The following is a 21784-nucleotide window of genomic DNA, read 5'->3' as shown; positions in this document are numbered from 1 at the left end:
ATTAATACAGCAGGAAGGATGCTTGCCTTGCAGCAGCCAATCCAGGTTAGATCTCTGGAACCACATATGGTCTCTTGAGCCCAACTTAAAGTGATTCCTGAGTGCAGAGCACTGTGCATGGTGGGGTTGGTGCCCAGCCAGCAAATGTTAACAATATCACTATGAAGGACAAGTGTACAGCAGGTAGGGGGCTTGATTTACATATGGCCAAACAAGTTTAATCCTGACCAAAAAAACAAAACAAAACAAAAACAAAATAAACAAAAGGTTATTATGAATATTTATAAGTATGAGTATAACAGTTTAATTTAAACAGTTATTGAATGTGTGGCTAATGTACTAAGTGCTAAAAAGATATCTCAGGGTATGTTCTTTCCATTTTTCAAGAGTTTGGACATCAAGTCTTTAAAAAACAAAAACAAAAGGGGCCGGAAAGAGAGCATGGAGGTATGGTGTTCACCTTTTATGCAGAAGGACGGTGGTTCAAATTCCGGCATCCCTATGATCCCCCATGCCTGCCAGGGGCGATTTCTGAGCATAGAGCCAGGAGTAACTGAGTAACCTGAGTGCTGCCAGGTGTGATTTCCCCCCAAAAAACAAAACCAAAAACAAAACCATGACAAAGAACCAGTAAGAAATCTTGATTAATAGTTCATACAGTATATTCTTTTCCTACTCTAGTATCTTAGACATTTCAATCTTTAGTGAACTGCGTAGTAATCAGCAGAACTGCAAACTCATAGCAGTGCTGTAAATGTGCCAAAATTCAACCATAAGAAAACAACTCCATATTCTACGAGACATGTTATATAGATGCTGAACAAACATAAAAGCAATCATAATAAACACTTTTCATTTTCATTTTTATTTTTTTGGCAGGGGGAAGCACCTGGCAGTTTTCAGGGCTTACTCCAGGTAAACTCAGGGAATCTGTTACATGTGTATGATATGCCAAAACCCATACTAATTGTTGTAAGTACTCACATACAAAAACATCAAAATTTCTAATTCTGTCAATACAATTTCTGAACTGAAACAAAAAGGAAAGTGGTGTAAAACACAGAAATAAAAAGACTGAAGAAAGTTTTTAAAAACAAAATTATGAGGCCGGAGAGATAGCACAGTAGTAGGGCATTTGCATTGCATGCAGGTGATCCAAGATGCCGGTGGTTCGAAGCCCGGCATCCTATATGGTCCCCAATGCCTGTCAGGAGTGATTTCTGAGTACAGAGCCAGGAATAACCCCTGAGCGCCGCTGGGTGTGACCCCCAAACCAAAATAAATGAATAAATAAATAAACAAATAAATAAAGTCATGTTTTTTTCCTCCACTCATTTGCTTGTTTCTGTATCATACCTGCATTGCTAAGGATTGCTCCTGGCAGATTTCTGGATATCATGAGTTACCAAGAATTGAACCATGATCTCCAGCATGTAAAGCTTGTACTCAGTCCACTGAGTAAGCTTTCCACTCCCTCCACACTGTCCACATTTTTATTTATTTGTTTGATTACATAGTAGAAAGACTTTTGGCCAAGTTTGCTAAGGGTAACAACAAATAAACAAACAAACTGGTAATCTACTTAGATTATCAGAATTTTCATATATCTTCTAGGTTTTTAAAAAAAATGTGCTTCTATTATATCTTGTTACCTTTTTTTTGATTTCTTCTAGGACTATCATGCACAAAATTTCTAGCAAAATTTAAAAAAGGGAAATCTGACTTACAGTGAATTTGAATCTTGCATTATTGTGTACATCAAATAGGATTTTACCCAGATTGAGTCATGGGAAGATGTCCTTAAGGAGGGCATATATTTGTTGTCTTTTATATAGCATTTTGATTTATCCTGTGTGTGTGTGTGTGTGTGTGTGTGTGTGTGAGAGAGAGAGAGAGAGAGAGAGAGAGAGAGAGAGAGAGAGAGAGAGAGAGAGAGAGAGAGAGAGAGAGGGAAGGAGGAGGGAAGGAGGGAGGGAGAGAAAGAGAGAAACCCAGGTCTCCTACATGCAAGGTATGAACTTTAGCACTGAACTACATCCCAGGCCCTGCAGTTTGCTTGACAAGCTAGTCTATCAAAGCTATCAGAACTATAAACCATAAACCATGTGGTGCTTGGTAAGTAACAATAATAATTGCACTCACTGAATAAGTCACATCCTCCTTTTTTTCTTATCTATAAATTGTAAGCCAACTAATTAATACTGAGTTTTTTCATGGAACTAAGTATGTATGCCAAGTTACAGTGAAAGCAGAATCAAAATCAAATAAGGACCAGAAAAATAATATAATCCCTAGGGCACTTGCCTTGCATGTGGCTGACCCATGTTTGATCGCTGGCATCACATGCAGTCAGTCCCCTGAACCCTGCCGGGAGTGATTCCTGAGCAGAGTCACAAGAAAACCATGACCACAACTGGGTGTGGTGAAACCCCACCCCACCCTGAAATAAAATATAAAAAAAGTTTGAATATGGGATGTAAGATGAAACTCAAGATTATTAATTCTTTCAAAGGAAAAATGCTGAAGAAGATACTATCTGCATCTCTGGAGAGAAACAAATGCTTTAGTTTCATCTGATGTAACCAAATCTGCTAAGCAAACTACTACCTCAAAGCATTTAAAGAGGAAACTAAGAGAGAATTGAGAGGTTTGAGAGAATATCTACACTCAAAGATCTTATATTTTATGATAATAATCATACATTTATTAACATGTATTAAGCTTTAAGTTCCAAATTCTCCAGGACTTGAATATTAATGACTGGGAAATGAAGATTGGCCAAGCTATGTGTAGAGTGTTTTGCACTCCAGCTCCCTTCTAGATTATGTAAATGTGTGAAGGGGAATAAATGTTCTGGGTGTGATGTACAGGAACAAGGTATGAGAGGGAACTGAGGGCTGTCTGATCAACAGATTCATTGAAAAGGCAGATCTGGGCAGAATGGAGAATGTATGATTCTAAGAGTGTGTGCCTTACGTGTATGAGGGTGGTGGTGGTGGTGTGAGCTTTACTTATCTAAGAGAAAAATTATAAAATAATACAGTAAAGCAGCGACAAACCAATCCTTTCACTCTTATTTTATAATATATAAATCACCCTGAGCTCCCTAAATTAGATGCTGATTCTAGCATTTAATTATCTGATAATCCAATTATCAGCTTGGAGCACCTACAGATATGAGAATATATGTAATACTTTTCAATATAATTTCCCCAGGAAAGAATCTTAGCATATGATTGAGTTGAAAGCTTAATGTTATGGAAATCTACAAATCAAAGCAACATTCCAGCAAAATATTTCCAATTCCTGGTATCAGTTTTTGACACTGTGGGATGCACAGAAGTATGTTACATATATGTATAAATACATATGCATATCTACTTTAGTTGCACAAAACTATAAGTGATTAAAATAATGTCTTGTCAATAGCTTTTAAACACATCCTTAAACAAATATCCTAAACAATTATCATAAACAAACATTGATGCCATTTTACTTGGAAGCATAAGATAATGATTTTTAGATGAGGACTTTGAAAAGCCTAACTCTGTCTGAGGTACCTGTATGGAAAATCTGACAAACGTGTTACTACTCCAGTTATTGTCATGGGAAATAAAAACTGAAAGGACATTTTCTCTTATGGAGAACAATCAAAAGGTGGTAGAAAAGAAAAAAAAAGACAGAAAAAAAGCTGAAAGATGTTGGTGTGGCACGCACCTTCTGCATCATCGCGCATTTGCTCCACCAAATCTGTCAAATCCTCCCAAGAGTCTTTGCAAACAGCAAAAAGAAAGGAAAAGAAAGAAAATGTCATGCAAGCCAAGAAAGAAAAGTGCTATTAAAAACAGGGGTTCAAAGGCATAACTGAAAAAGAGATTTCTAGGACTTTCTGCTTAACCCAGAGATTAGTAATGGTGATAAGGGCAGGGAACAGACCAGACCCAAGGAGGAATAAATTAGTATTATGCCGATTATGACTATATAATATGTTTCAAAGCTAAGTTGAATCATTTCAAGGTTTCTAATAAAAGGAAATGAAGACGTATGACCGTGAACAAGTTTTTCCCATTGAAAATCAAATTTAGGCTCTTTGTATTCCAAGTGTACAAAAACATTAACCTCATTAAATATTTAGAGTACTTCAGCAGGGTTGAAAATTTTGTGGGATACTTTTTAGACCCAGTCCAGATTTCATGATACAAACAAGTTACTTTTGTAAAAATCGCCCCCCCCAATCTAAATACCGTTCCCATTGCCCTCCACCTCCCCAGAAATATTCTTCCATCCCCCAAAATAAAAAAAAGCTATTCTGAAGATTAATAATTTATAAACCAATAAAAAGATGTTTATTCAGTTAAAAGTACAGTACTTATTGGAACATTGCATGCATATAACCTTGTCATTGACAGTACTATAAATTATGATGCCTAAACTAAAATTTTTTAAAAGATACAGTACCGTTCTCTTATTATAAATTTATTGTTCTTGCATGTCAATGTGAATTAAATGATAGGAAAGTATGAGAAGATTAATGCAGTGGATATTAACAGGTAGTCTTATGAGATTATCACTGAAATAAATTTGGACTCATCTCCCAACTTGCTGGATGACCTCAACTGTGAACCGTGGTAATTCATCTCTTTCTCCAGTTATAATAAGTTATATAACTTCCCCTTTTTATTTGAATTAGCTGAAGAGCTCTTCAAATTCCCAGTGTCTTTTTTTTTTTAAGTTTTGTTTTTGGGTCACATCCGGTGGCACTCAGAAATCACTCCTGGCAGGCTGTGGGGACCATATGGGATGTCAGGGATGGAACCCGGGTTGGTTCTGGGTTGGCTGCATACAAAGCAAATGCCCTACTACTGTGCTATTACTCCAGTCCTCCCAGTGTGAAGGGTTGAGTTTGATCTTACTACAAAGTCACATTAACAGAAGTGACCATGAGCAGAGCCAGTAGAGCCAGTAGTAGCCCCAAAGCACTTCTAGATGTAACCTACCCAAATTCACCTTCCCAAAGAAATGCTGTAGTGGTACCATGAGTCTAGCAAAGAAACAGCAGGACCACCAGTCCACTCCAAACATTTACAAAACAGGGTTAAACACACCACAGCCAACAGACCAGTAATCTTAATATTCATTGGATGCATCTGAACAACAGCTTTTTATGGTTTGTTTTTGGAGCACACCGGGCAGTGCTCAGGGGTTACTCCTGTCTCTGAGTTCAGGAATCACTCCTGGTGATGTGTGAGAAGGACCATATGGGATGCTAGGTATTGAACCTGGGCTGGCCCATATGCAAAGCAAGCGTCCTACCTGCTGTACTGTCTCTCAGGCCCCTGATCAATAACTTAAAAAAAAAAAAAAAAAAAAAAGAAAGAAACAACAACCCTGAGAGATAGATAGGAGACAAGGCTGGAAATGTATAAGAGTACTAAGGGTCATTAACTATTGTGGTTGGCCATCATTGAGTTTCAGATCTAAGAATAAATAAATTAGCAGACTATAGAACTGTAAATATTGGATTGGGCAGTTCTGGAAACTATTGTCTGGATAATACATTAAGTGCCAACAGCATGTGGTCTGGCAGAAGGGGCCCTGTCTTCATGCTGAAGCAGATTTGGAGAAGAGTCACCCTCTAGTTAAGGGGTCATCTAGTTCCCCTTTTTCTCAGGATCAGGAACCCCCCTGAAACTCTTCTTCAGAGCTAAATTCCTTCTCCTATGTTCAAGTATTCAGTATCAAGTCCTGGATATTGTCTTTTTTCCTTTCTCCACAAAGTTCCCATAGACAAATGTCTCTGTTGTGCTACTTTTAAAACGTTTATCAGTTTCTTGGGTTGTGGGAGAGAGATAGAGAAAGGTATTTCTGAAGCCTCAATTACAGACCACAAATAATCCTTTAAGGATGGTTATGAAAAATAATAGCTAATACATTTAAATTACTTAACCAAGTGCTTTTTTTTCCTTCCTTCCTTCCTTCCTTCCTTCCTTCCTTCCTTCCTTCCTTCCTTCCTTCCTTCCTTCCTTCCTTCCTTCCTTCCTTCCTTCCTTCCTTCCTTCCTTCCTTCCTTCCTTCCTTCCTTCCTTCCTTCCTTCCTTCCTTCCTTCCTTCCTTCCTTCCTTCCTTCCTTCTTCCTTCTTTCTTGCTTTCTTGCTTTCTTGCTTTCTTTCTTGCTTTCTTGCTTTTTAAGATTTTGGGCTACACTGGCAATGCTCAGGGGCTACTCCTGGCTCTGAACTTAGGAATTACCATATTTTCCGGCGTATAAGATGATGGGGCGTATAAGACGACCCCCTAATTTTACAGTTAAAACATAGGTTTAGGCCTATATTTGCTGTGTAAGACAGAATGTTCCTGTGCTGCAACTGTATCTTCCACAGTGAGCCAATCACAACAAGCAAAGGTCCAAAGGTTATACTGTAATAGTCCTCTCTGACTCTGGCCAATCTGAGCAGGCTTTTTAAAGTGTAGATTCCGGTACAGAACACTGTATAATTTGCATGCATAAAATGCCTGCTTGGATTGGCTGAGTTAGAGAGGCAGTCCGAGCAGCCTGGCAGTGATTGGTGCAGGATGGAGTTGGAAAATTCGTTTTGTGGCAATATTCAGACAATTTTCGTTTAGTGGCATATTGAAACATTTTTTGGGATATACTCGGCGATTAAAATGACCCCCGATTTTCGGTTGACTTTTTTTGTTTCAAAAGTTGTCTTATACGCTGGAAAATACGGTACTCCTCTGTTTGGGGCACTGATGTCGTGCTAGGTGGGTTGTTTGCTAACCACTACTACCCACTCCGGCCTCAACAGGTGCTCAATTTTATGTTTACATGAAACTAATGTGTTAAACTGTATTTTAATTTGGCTATAAAATTAATTTCTCTACTTTTAAAATGATTATTTCAGGAAAATTGAGGAAATGGGATAAAAAAAAGGAGAGTAAATATTAATCTTAGGAGTAATATTTCAATGCACATAGATCCAAATAACAAGTACCCGGTGTAGTAGTGAAGTACTATACTATTAAATTAACAATAACATAACTTGATTAGTAACGATAATAAAAATTACCAAAAAATAATGCCAATTAAAAACAATGCTAAGTGGTTCTGTTCTTGGCCTTTCTATTCTCTATCATAGAATCAAAACAAACATATTAACCAGAAATACAAATTTGTATAGGTCCTGGAAAAGGTGCTATTCAGTTGTCAATAACTCAGGAATTTAATATTCACTGAGCACATATAGTGAGTGAATAACTTTACTGAGCCAGCATAATAGTCTGTACAAAAACCGCAAAGATAAAATAGACATAGATATTACCTTTTAGGAGACCTTAAAACTAGGTTGTGGGGTAAAAAGCAATTGCTATTAGAATGCTGGGGGCCGGAGAGATAGTACAGAGAAAAGGCGTTGAATGCAGCCTTTTCAAAACAGACGGTGGTTCGAATCCTGGCATCCCATATGGTCCCACATGCCTGCCAGGAGCGATTTCTGAACACAGAGCCAGGAGTAATCCCTGAGTGCCGCTGGGTGTAATCCAAAAACCAAAAAAAAAAAAAAAGTGAAAACAAACTTTGTTTTTGCGGAAGAGGCTCAGTGCTTGGCAGTGTGGATGTCAGGAATATAGACTTAGAGATTCTCTACTAAGCTTGGTGAACCATGTGATCTGGATTTTGCTGCAAGCATGACTCTCCTTAGCCCCTATATAATTTTCTTTTTTTTTTTTTTTTTGTGGGGGGGCACACCCGGCATCACTCAGGGGTTACTCCTGGCTCTGTGCTCAGAAATCGTTTCTGGTTCGGAGGACCATAGGGGATGCCCGGGGATCGTCTGTCCTGGGTCCACTCTTGATCAGTCGCGTGCAAGGCAAACACCCTAGGACTGTGCTACCACTCTCCTATATAATTTCTGTGGCCCAAAAAGAGATTTTCAAGTCAGATTTTCAAGTCAAGTTAGAAGATATAAGGACGTTAGGGAGGCCAAAGCCTGATGGGAAGGAGGTATGCGATAAAGGGAGCCTTCCTCCTTATACCTGAAAAGGCAAAATGGCAGAAATAAATGCCTGATACACCTCAGCTGGGAAATTGCTGCCCAAAGAAAATAGACATTTTGGGAGTCTCAGATGGAATTTGCACTTTTCAAGTATGTTAACTCTTGCATTTATAAGAGTTAAAAGAGCCCCAAGAGAGAGGCAAAAGAAATCTCTGCAGTCTTTTCATTCCCCCCAAGGTACCTGCTAGCAATCTTAGAAAAGTGTGAAATTTCTCACTGCACAGCAAAAATTCATTTTCTTTTGCTTAGAACATAGTTACCAGCTTAAAGAACAGATAAAACATTAACACCAGGTTAACAGCTGCTGAATCAATATGCTAAATGAACTATTCTAAATTCCACACTACTTTCTTTGGAAAATTCAGATTTTAAGACAGTGCAAGAAAACATAATCAATTGAAGCACTGAAGATAAAAAATAAATTGCAAAGAAATGCGGTATACAAGAGTCCATGATACCAAATTATTAAAAAAAATATGGGGCCTGGAGAGAAAGAGGATAAGCAGCTTGCCTTGCATGCAATCTATCATCAATGTTCAATCCCCAGCACCACATAAGGTACACTGAGAACTGCTCAGAATTCCTAAACTCAAAGTCAGGACCTTGTGACCAAGCCAAAACAAATTAAAAAATGTGTTTTGAACTTCAGGTGATCATGCCCAGTCAAAAAAGTCAAGAAGTGAAAGCAATTTGGAAGGGTTCTTTCATGTGTGGAATTCAAATAGTCAAAGCAAATGAATGAACACATCACAACAAAAATAACTCTTAGATTTTAGGGAAATAAAACAGTTACCAGAGGTAGGGAAAAGAGAAGTTAGAAGAAAGGGTACAAGTAGTTATGTTGGTAATGCCATTGGAATACTAATGGTGGGTTTGATAAGGCATGTACAAATACAGAATGAAGCTATACTCCCCAAATTCATATAGTATTGTAAGCCATTGGCAAATAAATGTCTCACTAAAAATTAATTTAGGGAACCAGGATACAGCTTAGAATGCTGGAGCATAAGCTTTGCATACAGGACTGATCCTGTGCACTGCATGCTCTCCATAGCATCTCTGGGCATAATCCTGAATATTATGGGTGTGTCACCTAAATCAAAATCTAATATTAAAAGTTTAATATGGGCAGTTGGAGCAATAGTACAGTTGGTAGGGTGTTTGGCTTGCATGTGGCTGACCCAGGCTCAATTCCTAGCACTCCATATTGTCCCCACGCACCTCAAGGAGTAACTTCTGAGTGCAGAGCCAGGACTAACCCCTAAACATTGCCAGGTGTGCACCCCCCCAAGTTTAAAATTCTTTATGGGACTATAGGCATGTGTTTACAAATAAAGTACATCACTATTTGACCCAGAAATTAATTTCTAAAAGCAAAAATATGCATGTTCAAATTATAAGCAAAATAATATACAAAAACTAATATGGTAGCAAACTTTAGAAATATAATTTAAATGTACTAAAGGAATCCCACACTAATGACATTAAATGACACCATAGGAATTCCAATTTACTGACGTGGAAAGGTATTGCAGAGGAAAAGAGATCACATAGCATAGGGCTGATAGGATTTTATATGTACAAAACTATGTACACTTGTAAATAAAATTTGCCTGTAAATATTTTTAAAAAGGAACCTGGTTAGTAAACTTTCTATAGACTTACATTATATTTTTATGTATTCTGTAACTTATCAAATATATCATTTCTATCACTAAAAATAGTTGTTTTAATGACATACATATATATACACAACAATGCTTAATGTTATCTTTTTAAAAACCATTACTTTCAACATATTACATATAAAGTTTACTGTGGGAATAACCATGATGAAAACCAAACATTTACTTAGGAGTCATTTGGTCATCAGTCTACTTCACTGTTCCTCTACACATATGCTTCTAAACTCATAAAAAAAAATCCTTCGATTTGTTTTCAGGAAGGTTAAATAACAAAAAAGAAAAAAAAATTGCAAGTACACAGACTTTGGCATTCTCTGCTCTTAGTCAAAGGTACTTCCCAGCAGTTACAGTTGCTGGTGGGAATTGCAAGAATTAGAACAGAAAACTGTTCTAATTACACTTTCTCCCATTACACTTTCCTCCTCCTTCTCAAAAAAAAAAAAAAAGTTATCACCAAAGAGGCTTAAATCTAGAACTGCAATTGAACGACAGAGAATACTGTGGGAAGTAATTTGTTCTTATTCTACTCAGCTGCCAAGTTTCAGACCCCAACAACTTGAATTCCAACTTGAGTTTTATCACTGAGTAGTAGTTACCTAACCAGGTACAATACTTCAAGAAAAGGATCAACACAGTAGTTTAGGACAGACACTGACTTTCTGGCATTCAAAGCTGATAACCTAAAGAAGATGTCATGTGAACTCTATTGAGAGAGGCATGAATTAATAATTAAAGGAAAGCACCGGTCTAAGAAATGGTCAGGAAAGGCTGGCAGAAAGACAATAGAGAAACTATGACTAATGACAGTGCACTACAGAGGACACCAGTAAAGGTGTACAGAGTTGAGAGAAACTGAAAGTAGACCTGAAATGGGAGAGAGAAAAAGCTGATTTTAGGGAGCATACGTTACAGTCAGCTTACAGGCATCATGAAGCTTTTCTATAGTTTCAAAGGGATTAGATTAAAGTGCAAATGCAAATTCTCTAGGTATTCTCTCCTACTTTTAGAATTTTCTAAAATCTTAGAGGCAGGCCAGCAAAACTTACCTTGACCAGCCAGGCTATTTTCCCCAGCATAGCATTGGAGAAGGAATGACCTTTGTCCAAAAGACTTTGTCCAGCAAGTGGCTGAGATAGTGTTATAAATTACAAGCTTCTCCCTCTCACAAAGACTGCATTCCACAGTCACAAACTGGAAAAATCTGACCATGTAACTCCAAGGCTAATCTAAGTGGCGCACAAAATGTTCTAATAGTATCACCAGGGTAGATTTGAAAAATAGGAGGCATGTCTTATCAAAAGCACAGAACAATAACAGAATTCTGTGAGGAAAAAAATAATCCGAATGGATCAGGTTTTATTTTCTAAATCTTACTTAAGGAGTAAATCCAATACTGTAGCAAAGGAATTTAAGTCCAGACACAATGTGCAACGCTTGTGTATTGTGGGAAACATTTAGAACATTTTGAAAATAAAGTTTGACAGAAAAATAAATGCAGAACAATAGCCTAGAAAACTTAAAAAAGTCTGACATATATAATCAAAATTATAGGAAATAGAAACCAAAGTTGTTGGTTCACTTTAGTCAACTTCTCTTGCTTGTAGATATGTAAAACTGTCATGGAAATCTATTTTTTGTTTGTTTCTTTGAGCCAAAGCCAGCAGTGCTGAGAGATTACTTCTGACTCTTCCCTCAGGAAACATTCCTGGTAGTACTTAGAGGACTATATGGAATGCTGGGAATAAAATGCAAGTTGACTGCATGCAAGGCAAATGTCCTACCTACTATACTATCTCTCTAGTCCCAGTCATGGAAGATCTTTGATACATTATACGAGGCAGACAGATGGAAAACTCCATCCATTTGCTTTTCTAAAGTTTTTTTCTTTAAAAAAGTAATTTGTGGTGGGATGAGGGGTTTTGGGCCACACCTAGCTCAGGGTTTACTCCTAGCTTTGTGTTCAGATATGACTCTGGCAGGGCTCAGGGGACCAGGGCTCAGGGATGCTGGGGATCAAACCTGAGTTGCCCTGTGAAAGGCAAACACCCTACCTACTGTACTTTTGCTCTGGCCCCTAAAAATATAATCTTTTATTTATTATAATAAATGTTCTTGAATGTAGACTATTTGAAGGTTATTCAAAATATAAAACAATAAAAATGACAATTTATAGTTTCACTTCAGAAATAATAAATTTTTAAATCTTTGGTACATTTTTTAAATTCCCATGTGGATAACATGTACCTATATTTCAAACAAACTCACTTAATGTATAGATTCCTAGGGATAGTTACTGTTTCCTGCACCCCCCCCCCCCAGCAGCATTCAAGGGTTTACTCCCGGCTCTACACTCAGAAATCACTCCTGGCAGGCTCGGGGACCGACTATATAGGATGTTGGGGATCGAACCCAGATGGGCTGAATACAAAGCAAACTCAATCCTCACTGTGCTATCGTTCTGGCCCCAAGTTTTATTTTAAAATCATTTTATAATTTAAACACGGTGGTTACAAGGTTGTTCATAATACAGCCTTTTCTCCCACAGAAAAAAGTTGCTCATGATTGAGTTACAGTCATACAATGTACCACAATCTTTATCAGTGCAAATTCCTCCCTCCCACCAATGTCCCCAGTTTCTCTCTCACTCCCTGATGTATTTCTTCTCTCTTCCCTCTTCCTCCCCTTCCCCACCCCTCTCCCTCCTCCAAGCTCTATGCTCAGAAATTGCTGGTGAGTGGAGGGAGGGACCAGGAATCTAAACCAGGTCTGGATTTGCCACAAGCAAGGCAAATGCCCTACACCGCTGTGCTATCTCTCCGGGACCCCTATACTAGAGATTTTATTCCTTTCACCACCCAGTTCTTGCCCAGAATGATCAGTCCCAACGGATAGTTTTGTTTGTTTGTTTGTTTAGGTTTTTGGGCCACACCCAGTGATGCTCTGGGGTTATTCCTGGCTATGTGCTCAGAAATCACTCCTGGCTTGGGGGACCATATGGGACAACGCAATCGAACTGCGGTCCATCCCAGGTCACCCTCATGCAAAGCAAACGCCCTACCGCTGCACTATCGCTCCAGCCCCCATAGTTTTATTTTTAATTCACTTTTTTTTGTTTGTTTGTTTGGTTTGTTTTTGCCCAGGAGGCAGTGCTCAGGGCTTACTCTTGGCTCTGCACTCACGGAGCACTCTTGGGTGTGCTTGGGGACGATATAAAGTCCTGAGGACTGCATCAGGATGAAGGAGTATGCAAGGCTAGTGCCCTACCCACTGTAATATTTCTCCTGCATCCAATGTTTAATAGTTTAAAAATTAGTATATTATAAATAGTGCCTATGCTATTAACTATTTTTCCACATTATTTTTAGTCCTTGCTGTATAATTTATTAAATAATATACAAATTATTCAATAACTTTCCTGTTTGGCCATTAAATTGATTTTAGAGTTTGGCTAGTAAAAATCATAGTACTATAATAAATATGTAAAAGTCTGCCTATTTCTCTGAAAACTTTCTTAGGATAGATGTCTGTATATTTTCTAAGAATGTTTTTTGGCCACACCTAATCTGGCTCTGCACTCTGGAATCATTCTTGGTGGGCTCAAGGGACCATAAGGGGTGATGGAGACTGAACCCAGGTTGGCCACATGCAAGGTAAATGCTCTATCCACTGTACTAAAGCTCTGACCCTGGAATTGACTTTTTTAAATGTATTAATTCATGTTGACAAAATGACTTCCAACAAGACATTACCAATGTATATTCATGAAAACCTTTACTGAGTCTTCTAACCTTTATCAGCACTGAACAGTGTTCATGGGTATATTAAAAAAAATCAGGGGGACTGAGAAATAGCACAGTGGGAAAGGTGCTTACCTTGATTCCTGAGTGTAAACCAGGAGTAAGCCCTGAGCATTGCTGGTTGTGGTCCAAAAACCAAAATCAAAACCAAAAAATAACATTAAATTTCTATTTTCTGGGGCTGGAGCAATAGCACAGCGACAAGGCATTTGCCTTGCACGGAGCCAATACAGGACGAACCCCGGTTAAAATCCCGGCATCCCATATAGGGTGTGCCTGCCAGGAGTGATTTCTGAGCACAGAGCCAAGTGTAACCCCTGAGTGCCACTGGGTGTGACCTGAAAACCAAAAAAAAAAAAAAAAAAAAAAAGTAAAATCTATTTTCTAAGCAAATTCTTGTATTTTTGACAACTAAACTGGAAATAGTGAAATGAAGGACCTTGGGGAGTGGTAGACACAAAATTGATATACAGCACTGGAGAATGTGTCTCAGGGCATTCGATGTAGTAAGACTCACAGTACTCAGTGATTCAGAGGAAAGGCATTAGAAAAAGATTTGTGGACAAAAGAAATCAAGTGTCCTTTATTTCTTTTACTGATTTTGAGAATACAAAATCTCAAGAGGGACTAGCTTAACAAGAATAGTCATGAGGGTTGGAGTGACAGTACAGCAGGTAGGGTATTTATTTACCTTTCGGATGACTGACCCTGGTTTGAATCCTTTATAATTCCTAGAGCCCTTCAAGAGTAATCCCTGAGGGCCCAGAGAGATAGCACAGCGGTGCTTGCCTCCCAAGCAGCTGATCCAGGACCAAAGGTGGTAGGTTTGAATCCCAGTGTCCCATATGGTCCCCCGTGCCTGCCAGGAGCTATTTCTGAGCAGATAGCCAGGAGTAACTCCTGAGCACCACTGGGTGTGGCCCAAAAACCAAAAACCAAAAAAAAAAAAAAAAGAGTAATCCCTGAGCGGGGTTTAGCCCACAAACAAACAACCAAACAAAAAAAATAAAAGAAATACGGTTGGTTTTGGGCCACAAAGAGCTCAACAGGCTGACTGCACACTTTGTATGCTAGTGGTCTAGGATTGATCCCCAGTGCAATAGTCTCCCAGCACTATCAGAAGTAGCCCCAGAAGTAGCCCCCACATGGTTTGTGTGTCGGTCCCAAACAAACAAACAAACAAACAAACCAAAACCAATCAGGGTTTGGCAAAGTTCAGACTCAACAGGATAACTAGTTAAAGGAGTTTAAGAATTCATTGGGGCCGGAAAGATAGCACAGCGGTTTTTGCCTTGCAAGCAGCCAACCCAGGACCCAAGGTGGTTGATTCAAATCCTGGTGTCCCATATGGTCCCCCAGGCTGCCAGGAGCTATTTCTGAGCAGTTAGCCAGGAGTAACCCCCTGAGCACTGCCTAGTGTGGCCCAAAAACCAAAAACCAAAAAAAAAAAAAAAAAAAAGAAAGAAAGAAAATAAATCATTAAGTTGGGCCGGAGAGATAGCATGGAGGTAGAGCATTTGCCTTGCATGCAGAAGGATGGTGGTTCAAATCCTGGAATCCCATATGGTACCCTAAGCCTGCCAGGAGCGATTTCTGAGCATAGAGCCAGGAGTCGCCCCTGAGCACTGCCAGGTGACCCAAAAACAAAACAAAACAAAACAAAAAGAAATCATTAATCCAACAAACAAGGGCATGGAACACTATGGATTAAACATGATTACTATATATATATATATGTATATATATACATATATATATATATATATTTGATTTTTGGGCCACACCCAGTGACGCTCAGGGGTTACTCCTGCTTACGTGCTCAGAAATCACTCCTGGCTTGGGGGACCATATGGGACACTGGGATTCGAACCATTGTTGGTGCTGGATCAGCTGTGTGCAAGGCAAACGCCCTACATATCAATCTGAAGATGGGGATGACAGTAGTATCCCCTCTCAAAGAACTGTTAAAAATAATTAGATAACCTATTTCTGGGGCCGGAGTAATAGCACAGGGATAGCGCATTTATGTTGCACACGGCTAACACAGGATGGGCCCCTGTTCACTTCCTGGCATCCCATATGGTCCCCTGAGCCTGCCAGAAGCAATTTCAGAGTGCAGTGCCAGGAGTAACCCCCAAGCAGTGCTGGGGGTGACTGCCCCCTCCAATCAGAAAAATAATTAGATAACCTATTTCACTTAATCATTATTTATTACATGACTACTATTTTTTGATGAATAAATATCTGCCCACCAAAAATATAAAGAGCCATATATAAATAGAAACAAACTCTAATCGCAAATCTGCATGTCACTGGTACATGATATTAAAAGTAACAACTGTTGGTCCCGGAGATAAAAGTACGGTGGTTAAGGTGCTTGCCTTGCATGTGACTGACCTTGATTCGAACAAAACAAATGGTCCCCAGAGTACTACCGGGAATAATCTCTGAGCACAGAGCCAGCAATAATTTTCGGGCATCAAGGGGCGTAGCTCCCAAAGAAATAAACAGACAAAAAGAGTAGCAATTGTCTCACAGAAGTTAAGGTATATAGCTTGCATTGACTGATCCTCCCTGACTTAATCCCAGATACTCTATGGTTTCCCAAACATCTCTGGGTCTGGCACTGGGAGACTCCTGGGGACTTTCAGGTATGGCCTGGGTAATATGGCATGTCAAAACCTGAGTGACATTGTTTCCTGTGTTCCCATTGAACCGCATGCTTGGTTGGCTAAAAATGACTGGTATATGGACTCCCAAGCCCACCCTAACCTCCATCACAAGTTAAAATTACATTGATCACAAGATCTCACGCTGCTGCTTACCACTTCCCAAAAAAGAGAATAACAAGTTGTTTCATTTTTGGGTTATGTGTGTGTATTCCTGGCTCTGTGCTCAGAAATTGCTCCTGGGGGTCCATATGGGATGCAGGGAATCGAACCCAGGTTCATTCCAGGTTGGCCGTGTGCAAGGCAAATATCCTATTGCTGTGCTATCTCTCTGGTCCAAGTTGTTTCACTTTTGCATTAACAGAGAAATTATTTTGATCCAGTCTTATTCAAGATGGCTATTAATAAACATACCATGATTCAACATATGCTTATTTAAGGTTTAAAAATAGATGAATATTCACTGAAATTATTGCAGATTTTTTTTGTTGTTGTTGTTACTGTTTTTGTTTGGTTTTGTTTGGCTGTGCTCAGGGCGTACTCCTTGCTTTGCACTCAGGAATCACTCCTGGAAGTGTTCAGGGGACTATATGTGGTGCCAGGGATCAAATCCAGGATCAGCTGCATGCAAGGTAATGCCTTACTCACTGTACTATCATCCCAATACAAAATTCTGCAGATTTAATGTTAAAAATTAACATTAGGGGCTGGGGTGGTAGCACATTGGTAGGGTGTTTGTCTTGCATGCAGCTTACCCAGGACAGACCCGGGTTCAATTCCCAGCGTCCCATGTGGTCCCCTGAGCCTGCCAGGAGTGATTTCTGAGTAATCGCTGAGCACCATTGTGTGTGACCAAAAACCAAAAGAGAAAGAAGAGCAACTATTTTGTTACTATTCCTAAAATTTTGTGATAACAGAGCTTGAGGCTTTAAAATTTCTGATCAAAGGGGTAAGAATTTGGAATGGAAATCTGGAAAGACTGAAAACAAACAAACAAACAAACAATAAAAAAACAACCCCAGAACCATTTACCCCATTTACTCTGCTTAACCTATCTCACAATATTCTTACCTCCTGTTTATTCTCAGAATGCTCCTGAACACTTTATTTTGGTTTTAGCTCAAATGTTACTTGTACTGGAAAATTTTCCTGGAACTTCCTGAGATCTATGCCCTTGTTGGCACAGCCAACCACTGCAGTGATTATTGTCATCCTTTTTTTTTTTTTCTTGCTTTTTGGGCCACACCCGGTGAAGCTCAGAAGTTACTCCTGCTATGCACTCAGAAATCACTGGCTCCTGGGGGCCGGAGTGATAGCACAGTGGTAGGGCATTTGCCTTGCAAATGGCTGACCCAGGATGGACCTGTGTACAATTCCTGGCATCCCATATGGTCCCATATGGTCCCCCAAGCCAGGTCCATCCTGGGTCAGTTGCACGCAAGGCAAGCGACCTACTGCTGCGCTACCACTCTGACCCCTACTGTTATCCTTCATATCTGTGGAAACTACCATTGAGTCCTCCTTTGACAATCAATTGAGAAAACACTGTGAACAAGGCTTATTCATTTAGCAGAGCAGAGGGCATAAAATATAAATAGAATTAATTTTCAGGAAAAAAAATAGATCCTTGATTTTAAAATCATGTGCTAGAATATGCATGCTGCGAAGTCATTCTTTGGAGTTTCTAGAAAAATTGCCATTTGACCTCCCCTGTTAAAATACTCAGGGTGATCTGTGGTTTTTTTTTCACGAAAACATACACAGTTTACAGGCAAGACAGGGCTAACCTATTGTGCAGTGACACTAAGCAGTAAATGTCAGTGGAATTGGTGTAGTACTAGATATTTTTCATAGACACTGAACACAAATACTCCCTACTTCCTCCTCATGGAATTTCCCCTTATTTCACATGAGTAGAGTATTTGAATGGAAAACATATTACATTCCACATTTAGACCTGTAATATCTTATGGAAAATATTGGTTATCTTATCAACTATCTGGCTTTAAATTTCATGTCCTAGTTCTTAAGAAATAAGATTGTCCACTGGCAACCAGTTTACAATGGTCAACCTTTCACACATCCTTGTTTTATTGCTTGACCTTAAATGAACTCACTGACTGCAGGGTTATGTATTCTTAGTGTCTGGAGATTAACTTGGTATCAAGGGGTGACCAACAAACACAGAATTCAGACAAGTGAAAACTCAAACTTAATGGTGCATTACCTCTACTCCCATATTTCATGTAAGCTCTTATATCACATACATATCTGATAATATAAGTGACCACTGCAGCAAACACAATTCTTGAGAGGGGAGCTGCTGAGTTATACAATAACAGCGTGTATCAAGTTTGCTATCATATGCAGTTTACCTCAATAAAGCTAAAATCAAATACTTAAGGACTTTATTCCTGGTAGCAGTTTCTCTGTTCATAATGCTATTTCTACTCTGTCTTTATATTTTATCTTGAATCTGTATTTGAAAAGGAAAGTCTCTAATCTATAGCATTTCTGAATGTACATATAGTTGTCCTTGTAAAAGATGGTATTTTTTTTTATCATTATACCATTCACTCATGTTGAATCTCATCTTGAGAAGGAATAAAAATATTTCTTTTTAATTTGAGTTTTATTTGGAACCAATGATTTTCTTTTTCTTTTTTTTTTTTTTTTTTGGTTTTTGGGCCATACCCAGTATTGCTCAGGGGTTACTCCTGGCAATACGCTCAGAAGTTGCTCCTGGCTTGGGGGACCATATGGGACGCTGGGGGATCGAACCGTGGTCCGTCCAAGGCAAGCGCAGGCAAGGCAGGCACCTTACCTCTAGCGCCACCACCTGGCCCTTGATTTTCTTGTTTATACAAATCTAAATGATTTGGAACCAATGATTTTCTTGTTTATACAAATCCAAGAAGAGATAATGCTAAGACATGAAGTTAAGTTAGAGCTTAACTTTAGTCTGGTAAACAGCTAGTTTAGACCAAACACACATTAAAACAGTAAAATGTTTAAAAATGTGTTTTATGATTACCATTCAAAATAGTTACTTTGAACTTCCCAGGGTTCAAAATAATGATCTCACTTAATCCTCTGAATCAAGCAGGTACTATTCCTAATTGCTAGATATATCTCAGCTCAAAAAGCTCACTAGGTATTATGTGAAACTCCCTTACCCACCCATGTTGGCCTGGGTCACCTTCCAATTTCACAAGAGTCTAAGTTTCCTTTACTTGATGAAACCTTTCCAGAACTATTTTCTCTCCTCATAGAATTAACCCTTCGCTCATTAGATTTCTATTTAATAAATAGAGATTGGCTCTGTGCTCAAATATCACTCTTGGCAGGCATGGGGAGGGGGCATATGGGATGCAGGAATTCAAACCACTGTTCATCCTCAGTTGGCAGCATGCAAGGCAAATGCCCTACTGCTGTGTTATCTCTCTGGCCCCCTATATTTTTGGGTGTTTGAGTCACACTTAGCAGTGCTCAGGAGATCATCTGGGATGGCAAGCATTGAGCCAGGTTCAGCCATATGCAAGACAAACACTTTGCCCGCTGCACTATTTCATTGACCCATGTTCCAGGTTTTAAACATACATCTATATAAAGAGGGATCACTTCCTTGACTATCAATAAAGCACTTAAGTAGTGAAGTGAATAGTTTTATTCCCATGTACCTAAAGAGTTAAACTAATCTTAGGCTCAAGGGGAGAGAAAGAGAGAGAGAGACAGAGAGACAGAGAGAGACAGAGAGAGAGACAGAGAGAGAGAGAAAGAGAGAGAATGTGTGTGTGTTTGTGTGTGTATGTGTGTGTGTACCTCTGGGAGGGGAACTTTGGGGAGAGGGTTCTAAATAGTAAAAAGAAATAGGAAAAAATAGTAAAAATAGTACAAAGAAACTCTGCTCTAAGGAGGGGGGAACAGAGGCTTCTATTACTTAGGACACAGACCATCTATGTTACTTTCTTAAGAGGGTAGCTGTGCCCTCTCCCCATTTTCTCTAATGGAGATCAGGAGACCCTAAAGCAATATTGTGTGTTGAACAGATGTCATTCTTTCTATGTCTATGTCTTCAGTGAATATTCTGTGTCCAGGCAGGAAGTACACTACATTTTGCCAACAAGATGAGGTTTTCATAATCACAGTTCTCTGGTCACTACTTAAATGCGGATAGCAAACTTAAGTCAACAATGTCACAGGGATCAGCATTCAAACTCACAGTTCTAGGATCCAAATGATTACTGAGCAATGCAGAGTCAGCCAGTGGAGCATGTTCAGAACAACAGCCCTGGTAAGCACTATCTGGTTTCCTATCATCAAACTTAAAGTTTGATAACTTCCTTAGCCTGCGTCTTTTTTTTAATTATTTAATTTTCAATTATTTAAAATTATTACTTTTTGGGGCCTAAGTAGTAGCACAGCACATAGGGCTGCTTGCATGCGACTGACCAGGTTTGATCCCCAGAATCCCATATGTCCCCTGAGTCTGCCAGGAGTAATTTCTGAGTACAGAGAGCCAGAACTAACTTTAACCCTTGAGCATTGCCAGGTATGCCCCCCACCAAAAAAATAAAATAAAATAAAATAAAAAAGAACAAAAAATTTTGTTGCCCAAATTAAATCAAAATTTCAAAGTCTATTGTCAGTATTTCTCTATTTTCTTTCCTCCCCTCCATAGTTGATTTAAGGTGTTATAAACTGTCTTTCCTTAATGAAACTCAGGTTAGGTTGCAGCCCTTAAACATTTAACATCACAAATTTCTCTATAAAGAATTTAAATGGTGTTTCTACAAATCCTTACATACACAGAACAGTTCCCTTTTGTTCACTCACAAGAATTTAGCTCAGAAACACATTTAAAGTATTAAAATTGCTTAAAAAAAAAGATTATATTTGAGACACTGATGCACTGGATTTTTATAAATAAGGGAGTATTTCATTGCTTGACCTTGAAAATATACAAAAATATTTTAAATATGCAGATTTCCTGAAACTCCTAAGAAGACATTAAGAATGTATTTTTCGGGGCTGTAGAGATGGCATGGAGGTAAGGTGTTTGCCTTGCATGCAGAAGGATGGTGGTTCGAATCCCGGCATCTTATATAGTCCCCTGAGCCTGCCAGGTGTGATTTCTGAGCATAAGAGCCAGGAGTAACCCTGAGCATTGCTGGGTGTGACCCATAAAAAAATAAAAAAAGTAAGAAAAATAATGTATTTTTCTCTTCTAAGATCTGAAAGCAGGGGCAGGAGTGATAGCACAGTGGGGGAGGGCGTTTGCCAATTTCAAACCCCAGAATTCCATATGGTCCCTTGAGCCTGCCAGGACTAATTTCTGAGCGAAGAGCCAGGAGTAACTAACCCCTGAGCCCTCTGGGTGTGGCCAAAAAAGCCAAAACAAACAAACAAACAAAAAGCTTTGAAGGCTGGCTGTCTAAACAGTTACAGTACTGGCACTTAACTGGATTCTAGCCCTTAGAGCACATTCTGAAACTTAGAGCTAAAGGACTTAATTCTATGAACAAGAGATTGTTAAGACACTAAGGTGTGTCATTAGGACATTATCCTAAGTTTTTAAG

At 39.0% G+C, this 21784-nt stretch overlaps 1 protein-coding gene across 4 annotated transcripts in view; it reads right to left on the bottom strand.

The window, feature by feature from the left end:
- Positions 1-21784, bottom strand: part of RUFY3 (RUN and FYVE domain containing 3) — a 94545-nt gene that overhangs the window by 51472 nt on the left and 21289 nt on the right. The window contains exon 2 of one of the 4 annotated variants that reach the window (XM_049789912.1): positions 3718-3771. The exons of the other annotated variants lie outside the window; for them this stretch is intronic. Coding sequence (XP_049645869.1) covers positions 3718-3771 — 54 coding nt within the window. The remainder of the gene's footprint in view (positions 1-3717; positions 3772-21784) is intronic. 4 annotated transcript variants of the gene reach the window in all.

The sequence above is a fragment of the Suncus etruscus genome, chromosome 16, assembly GCF_024139225.1.
Source record: "Suncus etruscus isolate mSunEtr1 chromosome 16, mSunEtr1.pri.cur, whole genome shotgun sequence".
Lineage (NCBI taxonomy): Eukaryota > Metazoa > Chordata > Mammalia > Eulipotyphla > Soricidae > Suncus > Suncus etruscus.
The sequence above is the reverse complement of the archived record's forward strand: the minus strand, read 5'-3'. Positions and strand labels throughout refer to the sequence as shown.